This window comes from Varanus komodoensis, unplaced genomic scaffold, assembly GCF_004798865.1.
Source record: "Varanus komodoensis strain SLA01 unplaced genomic scaffold, ASM479886v1 scaffold50, whole genome shotgun sequence".
Lineage (NCBI taxonomy): Eukaryota > Metazoa > Chordata > Lepidosauria > Squamata > Varanidae > Varanus > Varanus komodoensis.
Window position 1 is genome coordinate 411,281 of NW_025336088.1, and position 13,433 is coordinate 424,713.

Here is a 13,433-nt window from a genome sequence, read left to right on the forward strand (position 1 = left end):
TCTCAGTTCCTTTTCAGCCACCACAGCAATAGCAGCATTTGGAATGTCCTCTGCACTTGCTGTTTTCCTCAACAATTTTATCAGTTGTCCCTTTTGGACAGAGATTTTCTTTCATTTTCTGTTTTCATCTTGTCCCTCTCAACTTTTGTGTGTGTTTTTCCACCTGTTCCCAGGAGGGCTGTATCTGATGTTCAATAATGTGTCTCCAGTGTGAAAATGCTGCCCATTAACAGTCGCTCCCTATGCTTCCTTTTCCTGGGCAAGGGATATCAGATTGACTCCAGCCACGCTTTTACTAAAGAGTACCAAAGAAATTGGATGGCACACTTTTGTGCCATATTATAGGAGCAGCCTTAAAAGCCACAGACATGGTGGTGGCACATGGTGGCTTCCTCATATGGCTTCCTCATCTGTTTGCAATAAACGGAGGCTGACTGTCTACTTGCTGGTTGGCCCAGGTCTCCTCTTGATGAAAAACCATGGCTTTTCTGCCAAGTGGCAGAATAGCCTGCAGATGGCCTCAGCATCAGACTTGCCACAGGGTCTTCCCTTAACCTTTGTGCTGCAGTCTGCTCCCACCCCTGTGAAATCAACAGGATCACAAAGATCACACTGATGAAGTCCTACAGTAAGCACCTGAGTCTGGGGATGAATGTATGGCTCCAGGCTAGCCTTTGGTTGGCACCAGGGCTTCTGTGCTGTCAGACTTACTCCCACCTCAGGCTCTGCCACCTTATCTGACGTTCCCCATGTCTTGCTTTGGAAGAAGCAGACCTTGAATGAAGGGGCTCTCCAAAAAGGAAGGTATCAAAACAGGCAAACAGTTTCAGTGCTGTGAGGAGCAGCTTAGGGCAGGAATGCTCAAGGTAACAGGCATAGTTCAGAGCACAGATAGGCAGTCAGGTACATTACACAACCCAGAAGCAGAGTTAAGCCAGGAGCCCTCACACCATGAGCATAGAGCATCGGGCACAGGGCAGGGTCCCGGAAACGAGAAGGAAAATGCTGGTGCTGTGAATGAGCAGTGTTGTTGCCAGAACCAGTTGCACTGGAACCAGGGTAGACACTTTGTGCATCATAGCATGATGAGCCCCACTCAGGCCCATAGCCCGAGCCTTTAAGAGCCACTTTCTCCAGGGGAGCGCTCCTTTGCAGAAGAGCATTCCTTTTCATGGGATCCCTGCTGGCCTCCTGCTTGAGGTGATGATAGTCCTCCAAAGCACTGTCGCTTTCCTGGGATTGATCAGCTACCATCTCTGCAAGGGCCTGGGCTTTTCATGCTCTTGGGTGCTTGGAGGGCCATTTGTGTAGCCCTCTGCTACCTTGCCTTCCAAAAGGTAGGCCAAGACATCATAGTCAGGACAGATAACACTGTAGCCAAGACTTACATCAGTGCAGAAATACAAGATCCTTACCCTGAAGTGCCTGATACTGCCTAACCTCAGAAGCTAAGCAGGGTCGGGGCTGCTTGAAATCTGGATGGATTACTCAAATGTTATAAACGGCCCAGAAAGCTTCAGCTATGGGTGGTGCAGAAATGTATTGTGGTGGTGGTGATAATAATGATAATATAGAGACCATGAAACTGTTCAAGTGGACGCGGTCTCCTATCCATTCCATCAGAGTAGAACTCCTAAAAGGTATTTTGAACATTCTGACTGTCTGGCTCAGCAGAATGCCCCTAGTCCCAGAAGAATGGTCTCTGCATCTAGAGGCCTTCAAGGGGCTGGTGATACAGCTTCACCTATCCTGCCTCAGCCTCTTCATTTCTCCACACGAAGGAGTGCTTTCAAGATTCAGCATTTGTTCCCAAGCAGAAGGTGCTGAGTTCTTAGATACCTTAACAACCTAATGGTCCTCAGGCATTCCTACCTTTTCAGTTCATCTCCATGGAGATCTGAAGAATGAAAACCAATGAGCAGGAGTCATACTAATAGTACCAAAGGGGCCATCACAGTAATGATATACCAAACTGGTTAACTTTTCAATGGCCAACCCAGTAGCCTTTATTGTAGAGGAAGAACTTCCTCTTCAGAAAGACCAATCACCCACCAGTACTCTGCTTTTCTGAAGCTGACCTTCCAGAGGTTGCATGTGGCCTGTTAACCAGTTAGGTCTGCTCAGCAAGATACATGTCCACTGTGCTGGCATCAAGGAAGACCTCAGGTAACAGTTGTAGCCTGCTGTGCTATGCTATGAGGGATTCTCTCATAAGAACATAAGAAAAGCCCTGCTGGATCAGACCAACAGTTCATCAAGTGCAGCACTCCATACATTTGGTGGCAAACCAGCTGCCCACAGGATCGGTGCAAGGCCTCCACCTGCTCATGTTCCTCAGCAGCTGTTGTATGCAGGCATACCACCTCTATTAAAGAGGTAGTCAGCAAGGCTAGTAGCCATTGATAGCCTCCTCTCATGAATCAGACCCATCCCCTGTTAAAGCCATCAAGATTGGTAGCCATCACCACTTTCCATGGCAATGAATTCCATGGTTTACTTATGCATTGTGTGAAGTACTTCCTTTTGTTTGTCCTAAACCTCATATAATCAGCTTCATGGGGTGAATAAGATGCTAATGCAGCCCCTGACATTGTCTTATTCTTGATCATCTTGATGTCATATCTGGATGTCTGGTCTTACAGTTCATTCTGTTTGCCATCCCTGGTTGCATCCACATCTTCCTCAGATGTAGCAGATGGATCTAAACCCTCTTGATGACCAAGAATGATGGTCTAACAACCATTCCACTGTGAGAAGTGATCTGAAGATCTGAGGTTCCATGTCCTGAGTTTGCTGATGAGATACAAATCTCTCTCCTTTCCATCAAGATCCAAGGACGTTCTAGTTCTAAATCCATGCTGGATTTGGGCAAAGGACTATTTAAAAGGCAAATCAGGCTGATAGCCAGGATTCCCTGTTATCCAAAAGTACATTTTCACTGCTGAGGCTAGTCTGTCCATTCCAGGAGATATGACCATGGTGACACATACTTTAGTGATATCCTGTTTGGACTACTGTAGTAGACTCTTCGTGGGGCTGCATTTCAAAAGGTTTTCAGGACATCAGCTGGCCCACACTGTTGATTAGGACTAGTTACAGGGAACATACGACTTCTTTGTTACAACAGCTTTACTGGTTTTGTTCGTTTATGGGCATTATTCAAAGTCCTGGTTATGACCTATAAAGCTCTATATGGCTTGGAACCAAACTAACTGAAAGACCACATTCTCCCATACAGACGTGACTCTGTTTTAAGATCTTTGGGGGAGCTCTTTCTCTTATCCTCACTGCTGTTGGTGGCACATTTGATGGGAGACTTCTTGGTGGCGACTCCCAAGCTGTGGAACTCTCTGCCAAGGGAAGCTCAGTTGGCTCCCTCTTCCAACCAGCAGGCAAGCATTTTTGTTCATGTAGGTCTTTGGTATGTACTCGTTTAGCTGAAAAGGATTCTGGTTCCTCTTTAAGTAGATGCTCAAGGCAGATAGCTATAGTAAAACCAAGAGTAAAACAGAAACATAATTAAAACAGTCATAAAGACAAATAAAGGTACAATTAAATGCAACAGTACAGGAAATACTGTACTGAAATATACATATTTTAAAATGTTTTGTGTTTGACATTAATATTGTATTGAGGATTATTTGTATTTTATCTTTTTTGTTTTATTTTTCATGTTTTCCTGGTTAGTATGTTTAATTGGAAGGACATTTTATGGATGATTTGAATTTAGAAGGGTTGGATTAAAGGAGAGCTAGAGGTTAGTGTATTAAATGTGGATTTAAAATGTGCATGATAAATTGTTTAAAACTAAGTTTATTAGTTGGCAAACTTGTGCTCAGTTCTGCATCTTGTACTCTGTATTAATGATTTAGAGGAAGAGGTGGGAGAATGCTTATCAAATTTGCAGATAAAATTGGGTGGGATTGTCCTAGAAGACAGAAACAAAATTCAAAATGATAGGTTGGAAAACTGGCAGAAATGAACAGTCTAAAAAACCCAATTAAATTTAACAGAAAAAAGTTCTTTATCCAATGCCCAGGCACAAGATGTAGCATACTTGACTTGGCAATAGTACATGTGAAAAAGATCTTGGAGAAGTCCCTGATCAAAAGCTGAATGTGAATCAGCAGCTGCAAAGAAGGAAAAGGAAAATCAATAAAAGCTGTAGTTTCAAAATGACAGGAATGAATAGTTCCACTCTATTGTGCCCTGAGCAGACTGAATATTTGGTCCAGTTCTGGTTCTCACTGTCTTGAGAGGGTTCCACCTAGAAATAATTTGGGTAACCTAAAAATAATTTTAGATAGAGTCAGAAATTGCAAAAGGTTCAGAAGAGGGATGTGATCAGGAGACGAGACACTGAGTCCTGTGAGAAAAGATGGAAAGAAGTGTGTGTCTTTGGGGGTATGATACCTTTCAAGTTCCTAAAGGGTTGTCACACAGAAGAGGGCCATAATATATTCTCAATCTTCCCAGATTGTGGGACATGAAATATCTGGCTTAATGGAAAACAGCTTTTAGTTGAATAACAAGAAAAACTTCACAAAGGTCTGAGCAGTTGAGAATTAGAACAAACTGTCTAGGGAAGTGGTGGGCTCTCCATCACTGGAGGTACTCGGGTAGAGACTGGACAGTCAGATGTCAGGGGTGCTTTAAACTGGAATGTTGCATTGAGCAGGGAGTTTGTTCTGGAAGGACCCAGAGTAGGAACATGCAGTCTTTGACTGTCTTTTTCATCTGTGCTCTTTCTCACAGAGCTGATTCTGAACAGCCTCTCTCAACCCTTCTCTCTGGAGGAACAGGAACAAATGCTTTCATTCTTCAGCTTGGATAGCTGCCTCCCATCAGAGGTCGATGAGAAGGCAAGTACATCAGTATAGGCTGTTGACCCTGTGGAGCAGAAGAGACTCAGGTCTGGGCATTCCCATAAGCTTTGCACTAGATTTCTTTTTGGTGAAGGCATCCCAGAAACACCTTCTGGATCTGATATCATTTTGGTGTATTATATATGCAGGTTATTATGCAATATGTTATTGCCCTGTTTATGCAGGCTAGATTTTGAGGTGGTGCCCTGTCATCACCAAGAAGACAGTCCTATTTTTTTTCAGCCCAACCTAGGCATCAATTTCTGCCCCAAACATAACAGCCACCCACTTCCCCTTTTTCATCAGTGTTTCATTAATGAGAGCCAGTGTTGTGAAAGTGGTTGAATTGTTGGACTGGCACTCAGGAAATGTGGATTCTAGTTCCCACTCAGCTTACTAGGAGACTTTGGGACAGTTGCAGACTCTCAGCCTAACCTACCTTACAGGGTTGTTGTTGTGGGGATAAAATGGAGAGGAGGAAGACCTTGTAAGTCACCTTGGGTTTCTTGCAAGAGGAAGAAAGGCTGGGTGTAAGTGTAATTTAATATTAGCAACAATAGCAATAATAACAAATACACAACAGCATGTGACATAATGCCATGCTCTCAGTTTCCCAATCCCTTCCTCACTTCTTTGACTGATATCCAGAAACATGGTGTCATTGCTTCTTGCATTTTGTATTAGACAATATTGGGGGAGAAAGAAAGATGAGGTGCAGGGCCGTTCTTATACTAGAATGCACGGCACCTTCAAGGCAACTCTCTCCAGTCACAGCCATTTATTCCCACATCCTTGTGCTTTGCTGGAGAACTGGAAATTCTACTCATCAAAATTAAGCAATCACAGGGAAGAGAACCTGTTGCTCTTCTGATAATGTTGGACTTCACCATCCATCAGCCCCAGCCAGTATGGCCAGTGGTCAGTGATGATGGAAACTGCACTTCAGCAACATCTGTAGGGTTACAGGCACCCCACACCTGCTTTTCATAATTACTTATCCTAGGAAAGAATAGTGAGGAGCTTTTCTGGGATGGTTCACACTCACCTCTGTTCAGCATTTGATCCTGTGAGCAAATCAGGGATTGATACAAGTGACTGTTCCCTTGTATAAATCTGGTAAACAAACACACCTGCTCTCTCTCAATGGCCCAATTTGTAACTATGCATTAGGTCTACTGGGTTCTAAATGCGATACTGCCCAGGTCATTCAAATGCCACAGATAGGGGAAGTCTTGGTTGATGCATCTTTTCCCTCCAAAAAGTTTCAGAGCGGGGAAGAGTGGCACTTGCACAGGTTCCCTCTTTTCCTTAAAGACACCCAGAATGCCCCCTAGCCTCTAATGCTCATACAAACAGACCAGGCTGCACCTGCACAGCAGTAAAGCAAAACCCTTTTCTGCCCAGTTTTTCTTGCTTGTGTTACTTAACAGAAATATCATCAAAGTGGCAGGCTTAGTTTTTGAGCTACTTTTTCACTTGCATGCCAAAAGGAAGCGAATACATTCTGAAGGTTGTAAGATCATGTGCACTTTGCCCTCTGCACAGAATGATGCTGGTTGCTAAATGCCCTATCCAGGTTTCCAGTCCTTAGCATGTGCCAGGGACGGGCCTATGTGAAGCAAAGACAGTGCCCTTCTAGATGGGAGCATGCAGGGCTTAACATTTGACTTTGTGTGCCAGCAGGGGAAATAGATTTGCTCTTGCTTTCTGGTTTTCCAGGGCTCGTTGAAAACATTTCACAGTCTGAAGGATACCATGAGTTCTGGAGTACATTCATGGAGCAGCCAAACAGACGGGCAGAGCAATAGCTGGAACAGCTGGCTGCATCGCAGCAGACAAACTGATATGCCTACTTACTTTGATGGTAATGCCTCCATGCTGTTTTGAATGCATGATTGTTCCATTGTATGGTGTCTCTGTTTTTACATTATATGTGAATTGTTAATTGGATTATTTAATCGCTATTCATTATTCTAAAATTAAGAAGAACACTGGAATGAACTTCATTCTCCATCTACTAGTACTTCCAGTTGGCAGACTCTTGTTCCTGAAAGGGGCACAGGTGACTATTACATGGCGTGCTTAAACCATAAAGGGTCTTCTGACACTATTATGGGATGAGCATCCATGGAAGAGACCATTTTGTCATGTGCATGAATTGTTATTCTCAGCATGCAGGTGTACACAATATAAATACCATGCATCTGCCAACTGAGGATATATTTCATGCATCTGATAAAGGGAACTCTAGTCTGTGATAGCTTGTGCCACAGCTTGTGTCTTTAAGGTGCCACCATGCTTGTGCTTTATTTTGCTTTTTTGATCAAATAGACCAACATGGCTTCCCCTTTATAATCAGAGGGGAAGATTTCAAATTGATTTAGCATATTTTCTCTTGGCAGTCTTGAGAGCTGTAGTTTGTGTGAAGGTGGTGAAAGTGCTCGTGTATGTGCCCATCGCTTCCTCTCAGGGCAATACAATTCATGATTTTTTTATGGGGAAGCAAGGGCAGTTCACCAGATCTGAACATTCTTCTTGGCTTCCTTGCAAGAAAGTAGTCCTTGTCCAGCTTAGTCTTAGGCACATTTCTGCTTCCTCAGCATGTTTCCTTATCACCCATATTGCTGGGTCCCAGGAGATTTTCAGTATTTTAACAGTTAACTACTTCTTTGTGGACTCTGCGCATCACGCATATGGGGTCTGTGCCTGCGCAGAACCTTTTAATATTGCATTTTATCTTGTACCACCGCTGTACCTCTGTGCTGATATGGCCGCAATCGCTGTGGTTTTTTTCTCTGATGTTATTTTTTTCTCTTTCTCATTTCTGTGTTTTTAACTTTTAGCTACCCAGAGAGGCCCAGCTATTGGGCAGCATAAAAAGGAAGTGACTATATAAATAAAGTGTTAAGTCCCAGTTGGCTGATCCCTCTTCCACTTGCAGGCACTGTTCCAGCCAGCTGTTCCCTCAGGCTTGCTATTTTCACCTCGGTGCTTCCACAGTGTCCTGCTGCTCACCCACTTAATTTATATTCAACCCTTTTCCTTAACTTCATTGATACCTGATTTCCGTGATGTTCAAAAAACTTTTCCTGACCCAACTTTTTAAAGTATGTTTTTGCTACTAATTTTCTCACAGCTCTTGTTTGTCATTAAGCCGTATCACTATCCCTTGAGCCTTGCTCTGTGCCTTACTATCTAACTAGCTCCTGGCATATGTAAAAGAGCAGTAGCTGAAACCATTTCATATAGTTCCATCTTCTCATCTCTACAGGCACAGACCAGTAGCAGTTCCATAGCCCCTTTCTTGCTCCTAGGAAGACACCTGAGCTCACATCACAAACATGTACCCTAGAGCTGAAGCAAAGGGCCCTCCCTCTGGCCCCAGGTCATGGCAATTTTAACAACATTTCAATTTTTCAGGGGTGAAAATTGAGATCCATTTACTTAGCGGGGAGAGTCTCTACATCCGAGAATTCCGTGGGGCCAAGGTGGGAGATGTTGCCATCGGAATCAGCAGCCAGGTGGGTACTAATATTATACCTACTATCATGTTTATGCGGGTAGGTTTCAGTGTTATAAAATAGGGCTACTTGGAAATTATTTTTAAACTATGTACTTATTTGTATTGCATCTACCTTGTACTTCTTTCTTGTATGCCGCTTTTAAGGAGTTCGACCCTTAAATGTGACATAAAATAGCCTTCCCCAATCTGGTAGCCTTCAAAGGCATTTGGACTGCAACTCCCAGAATTCCCATCCAGCAGAGTAATTGACTGGGAATTCTGGGTGCTCCAGTCCAAACATGTCTGGAAGGCACAAGGCTGGGGAAGGCTGCTTTATGAGCTTCTTGCTGCTGCTGTTCCTTTAGAGCATGTGATGCCACATCACTACTTTTTCTTCTGTCATATATGTAGACTGTGAGTAAGATTAGTGTCCATGTGTGACTGAAGCAGAATTGGTTCCCTTCACCTCCTTTTTTTTGCTTTTGCTTTCACAGATACCAGCCTCTGCTTTCAGCTTCTTTACCAAAGAAGGCCAGTCTGTGTGTTGTGACATGGAGGTCCCTGATCCAGGCATTGAGCTTCAGTGCATTCTTGCCCCTGACTGCAGTTGTGGCTGGAGATGGAGGGTCAAACATGGTCGTCTAGAAAAGAGGCAATAAGGATCACTGCCTTTTCTCACCCATGCTTTATTACAGTATTTCTTTAAAGTCAGAAATGGTAACTCCAGATCAGTGATCAATATTGTTGGTGGGGATTAACTACTGAATGAAAATTAGTTCCTCTGCTGCTTTGCTGGTCCAGCCCTCTTATACAGACTCCAGTGAAGGTTGCAGGCATAGCTTCTGTGCTCCAGAAGACAGAAATTGAATAATTGTATCTGCGTTTATGAAACTGACTGAGAAAACCGGGAGGAGCTGTGTTCCTGGGCAGTTTTTTAACCTTACTGACCTCCTACCAACCCCAAGGAAAACCTGAATATCTGATTTTTAGACATCCGGCCTGACCTTAATGTAGGGCTCAATAAGCTAGGCATCGTGGGCTTGGCTATGGGAAACCTAAGATGAAAACCCTCAGATTTGGAGTTCATGCAGTGACATTAGCCAAGTCATTATCTCTGCAGGCTTGTTGTGATTTTTAAAACAGTGGTTCAAATAAAGGGTGAGGTCCAAATGTAATTACCTATACATACGTAACCTACCATGTTCTTCAGAAGAACTAAATAGCATGATAGGTCTCTCTCAACAGACACAGACCCCCCCCCCCCCCCGCAATTTGTACCAAAAGATAGATCCAATTCCTGGATTCCGTTCCTTTTCTTTCTTTTCCTGCTGACTTGTGGGATTTCTCCATGTTTGTCAGTTTGCCTTGTGGCACAGTTCCCTCTTTCTTTTCCTAAAGTAGGGGTTGAATTGCCTGCTCTGCCAATAGGGTCTGAGAATGGAAGACAGTCCATTTCCTGAAAAACAAGCAGCTCTGCCTACATGCTCCAGGGCAGGGCCAGCTTGAACTTAAAGAATGCTTTCTAGAAATCTCAGCACCGAAATTCAAGAGTCAGTAAAACACTACATTTGTGAGGTGATGCTGTAATGACTGGAGTGGCCTGCTAACTAATGGGTCGTACCCAAGAAGCATGTGCTCCCTCACTTGCTCAAGTCCGTCTTGGTGACATGTTGTAGCTGCTTGCCTCGGGTGGAGCCAGTAGCCTTTCATTGTAACTCAGGAGAGCTGGCAAAGCCCCAAAAGGAGGACAGCCTGGTCATGGGACTGGCAGGTACACTTGCCAATACCTCCCTGGGAGGTTTTGCATCGCTTGCTGCTTGCCGACTTGGAGAAAATGCCGTTCAGCTCAGAGGGGAAAGGAGTCTCTGCAGAGCCCAGTAGGTGTCAGCTCAAATTATTGCTAAGCTAATTTGCAAGAGTTTAATCAAGATGGCTTCAGCAACTGAAAGAGTGGTGGAGCCTGCCACCTGAGCGACCCTGTATAAGCTGTACATCTTGGAATGCCTTGCCTTTTCTGGTCAGAGGAGGATCAAACAGATAAATTTAGGTTTGGACCGCCACTGTCTGAATTAAGCAATAACTTGGGCTGGGGGTCATTCCCAGGATGAAAGTGGGCCTCTTGGCCTTCTTTAAGGTAACTCTCTACCAGAGGTCATATAAGGAGATTGCTTTTTCTTGCAGTGTCACTTCTTAGTCAAATCTACTTGGGGTTATATCTGTTACTTCCTCTTACAAGGAGCACAGCTGGCGTATTGAACTGGTCACTCGTCCCAAGTGACCATTTGGGAGTCATCAAGTCACAGGCAGCCTCTCAGCAGGCCTCTTGCTTAAAGACATGAGAAGAGCTGGATCAGGCCAGAGGCCCATCCAATCCAGCATTATGTTCACGCAGTGGCCAACCTACTGGCCATGGGAATCTGCAAGCAGGACATGAATACAATAGCGCCCTCCTGCCCATGTTCCTCAGCAACCAATATCGTGTACAGAAGAAATACGGTCTCTGGTATGGGAGGCAGCATATGCCAGTGTGGACTAGTAGCCATGGATAGCCTTTCCCCCCATGAATTATCCAACCCCTTTTTAAAGCCTTCCAACTTGGTGGCCTCGACCACGTCTTGTGGAATTATGCACTGTGTGAAATGCTATTTTTTATGAATTCTGAACTTCCTATCACTTGGCTTCAAGGGATGAGCCTGGACTCTAGTATCATGTGCAAGGGAGAAAAAGGTCTCCCTGTCTGCTTCTTCCACCGTACATTATTTTGTACACCTCTATAGTACACGCCTTGCCCACAGGTTTTTTTTCTCCATAAGGGAATAGCTTAAGCACCTTGATAATTTTAGTTAAAAGGTTTGTATCGCTGGAGGGGAAGTATAGTTGGCCACATCTACTGCGTGCTGTCAGTTCATGCACAGCTGGAGCGCTGGGGCTACAAGTTACTTTCATACCAAGTGCTTTGCTGTCAGATTTCAGCTGGTATTTGAATACCTGCTCTGCTCTGCACTGATGAGAACAGGACTCTGTATTCTTTTGTGTATCCTTGTTTTTGAGAAGAGTACAATGTAGATTGTCCTAATTTGGAAGAAACCAAGAGCATGTGCACTAAAGCCCTATTTTAGGATATGGTCACAGCCTAAACCCTCTGTGTAGCCTGAAGTGCCCAATCCTGTCTAACTTTGGAAGCTAAGCAGGGTCAGGCCTTGCTAGAATCTGGATGAGTGGCCTGAGTATATTATTCTATGACTATTGTAAACCACCCAGAAAGCTTTGGCTATAGGTGGCAGAGATAAGTAGTAGTAGTAGTAGTAATGGTCCCATACATCACTTACAGAACTCACCAGGCAAAAGCTGCGTTCTGGGAATGTATCTATGACCAGTTTGTTAGCATCAGCGCTGCTATCTTAAATCACCAAAGTTATGTAATAATCACAGTGGGACTAAATCTGTCAACTTTATTTTGCCTTCAAGTGGTGGTCTAGAGTACCATGATTCTTAATGTAGAGGTCTCTATCAAGGAAATGAAATGAAACTAAGTTACCTTTCAGGCCAGCAGTCTGTTTGGAGGGATGCCACTTTATTTTGCCAGGTGGCGTTGTGCATTGCACTCTGCTTGTGCTTTTTGTTCCATTTGAGTTGATTTCAAGTCAGGCTGCCTTGGGCTTTAGGTGAGCAGGTAAACAGTGTATGTAACTCTTTCTGTAGCCTAGAAGTGGTGCAATACTTTAGAGTGCTACCAAATTACTGTTACCAGAGGCCGGTGAGACTCAAAATATATACATGCCACTAATTATGTTGTGGTTTAAAAGTGCACTCATTTGCCAAAAGCCCCATTTGACTCATGTTGTCACTTACCAGAGTTTGCTAGATTTTTGGTGGGAAGCCCACAATTACAAGAGCATCTAATAAGTACAGATATATTCCATTCTGAATTTTGCTGCATGGGATGATCCAGATTTAATCACAGATTTAATTTAATTGAAATCTATAGGATTTAGATTAGCCATAGCTAAGAATTCCATTGATTTCATTTATTGGAATTGTTTTAGTGAGGGACTTTAGTGATGGAAATCTAAACCCATCTTCATATTGTTGTAAGCTGCCCCGAGGCTTCGGCGAATGGGGCGGCATAAAAATGTTTTAATAAATAAAATAATAAATAAATATGTGTATGGGCTGTTTCACAGAAGATGAATTCGTGAAAATGGTAACCCTCCAGATTCTCAGGGGCAACTTGATTCTCTTGTGCCTAGCCTGACACTCCCAATAATGTAAGCCCCATGCAGACAACGGATGTCCAGCTCACAATTGCTATCACCGGGCCATAACTGCTTTGCAGTTGTGAGGCGTATGTGCTTTTAGGCTAGGAGGCCATCCAAGGACATGGGAGATTGACAGTGCACAATGAACTGCTACAAAAATGGCACAGGTCCTTATAGCAATATACAGAAACGATCATAGATTCTTTTCATACTGTGATAGAAATTCATACAGCAGTCTGGAACAAGATGGATGTGCTTCGGGGTCCAACTTGCTAGGTACCTTAAGAAAATCCATCCAGGTGTTCATGGGAATCCAAGCAGGGCATGAGGGCAAAAGACCTCTTAATTTACCTGTGTAATATCAGTTACATAAGCCCTGAATATGGGCATTCTATTAGCTGTTGTGACTAGTAACGATGGAAGCAAGTTTCCTATCTGAATTTAATTCCTTTTAAAAACCATCTGAGCTAATGCTCATCACAATGACGTCTGTGTCAAACAGCATCATCTCCAGCTTTGAGTGGAGGTGGCAGCTTTGTGTTGCTTGTATAAGATACCAAGATCAAAGCCTGTGCCTACTTCATATTTGCAAAGAATCCCCTTTCCCTACACATGCAGAAGAAGTCATTCTAGGGCCAGTGACATAACTGAGTTGCTTCTGCATCAGTCCCTACTCAGCATGTTGGAGTGTGATGCCTGAAAAACTCAGCCTCCAAAGCCGCACTAGCATGCTGTTGCTATGGCCACAGTGGCGCTAACGGGAGTTGTGCTGAAGGAGCGCCGCTCACATGTTGCTTTGTCTCAACA

At 43.8% G+C, this 13,433-nt stretch overlaps 1 protein-coding gene across 3 annotated transcripts in view; it reads left to right on the plus strand.

Annotated features, from left to right (window-relative positions):
* The window catches only part of MAP3K14 (mitogen-activated protein kinase kinase kinase 14), a 57,888-nt gene extending 48,715 nt beyond the window's left edge, over positions 1-9,173 (plus strand). For 2 of the 3 annotated variants that reach the window (XM_044446926.1, XM_044446927.1), the window contains exons 13-16: positions 4,756-4,862; positions 6,585-6,729; positions 8,286-8,386; positions 8,862-9,173. In XM_044446926.1, the coding sequence (XP_044302861.1) occupies positions 4,756-4,862; positions 6,585-6,729; positions 8,286-8,386; positions 8,862-9,026 (518 nt within the window). In that variant the 3' untranslated portion in view covers positions 9,027-9,173. Of the gene's footprint in view, positions 1-3,238; positions 3,392-4,755; positions 4,863-6,584; positions 6,730-8,285; positions 8,387-8,861 lie in introns of those variants that run through there. The other variant, XM_044446930.1, reaches the window with a different exon arrangement.
* Positions 9,174-13,433: the final 4,260 nt, after the last annotated feature.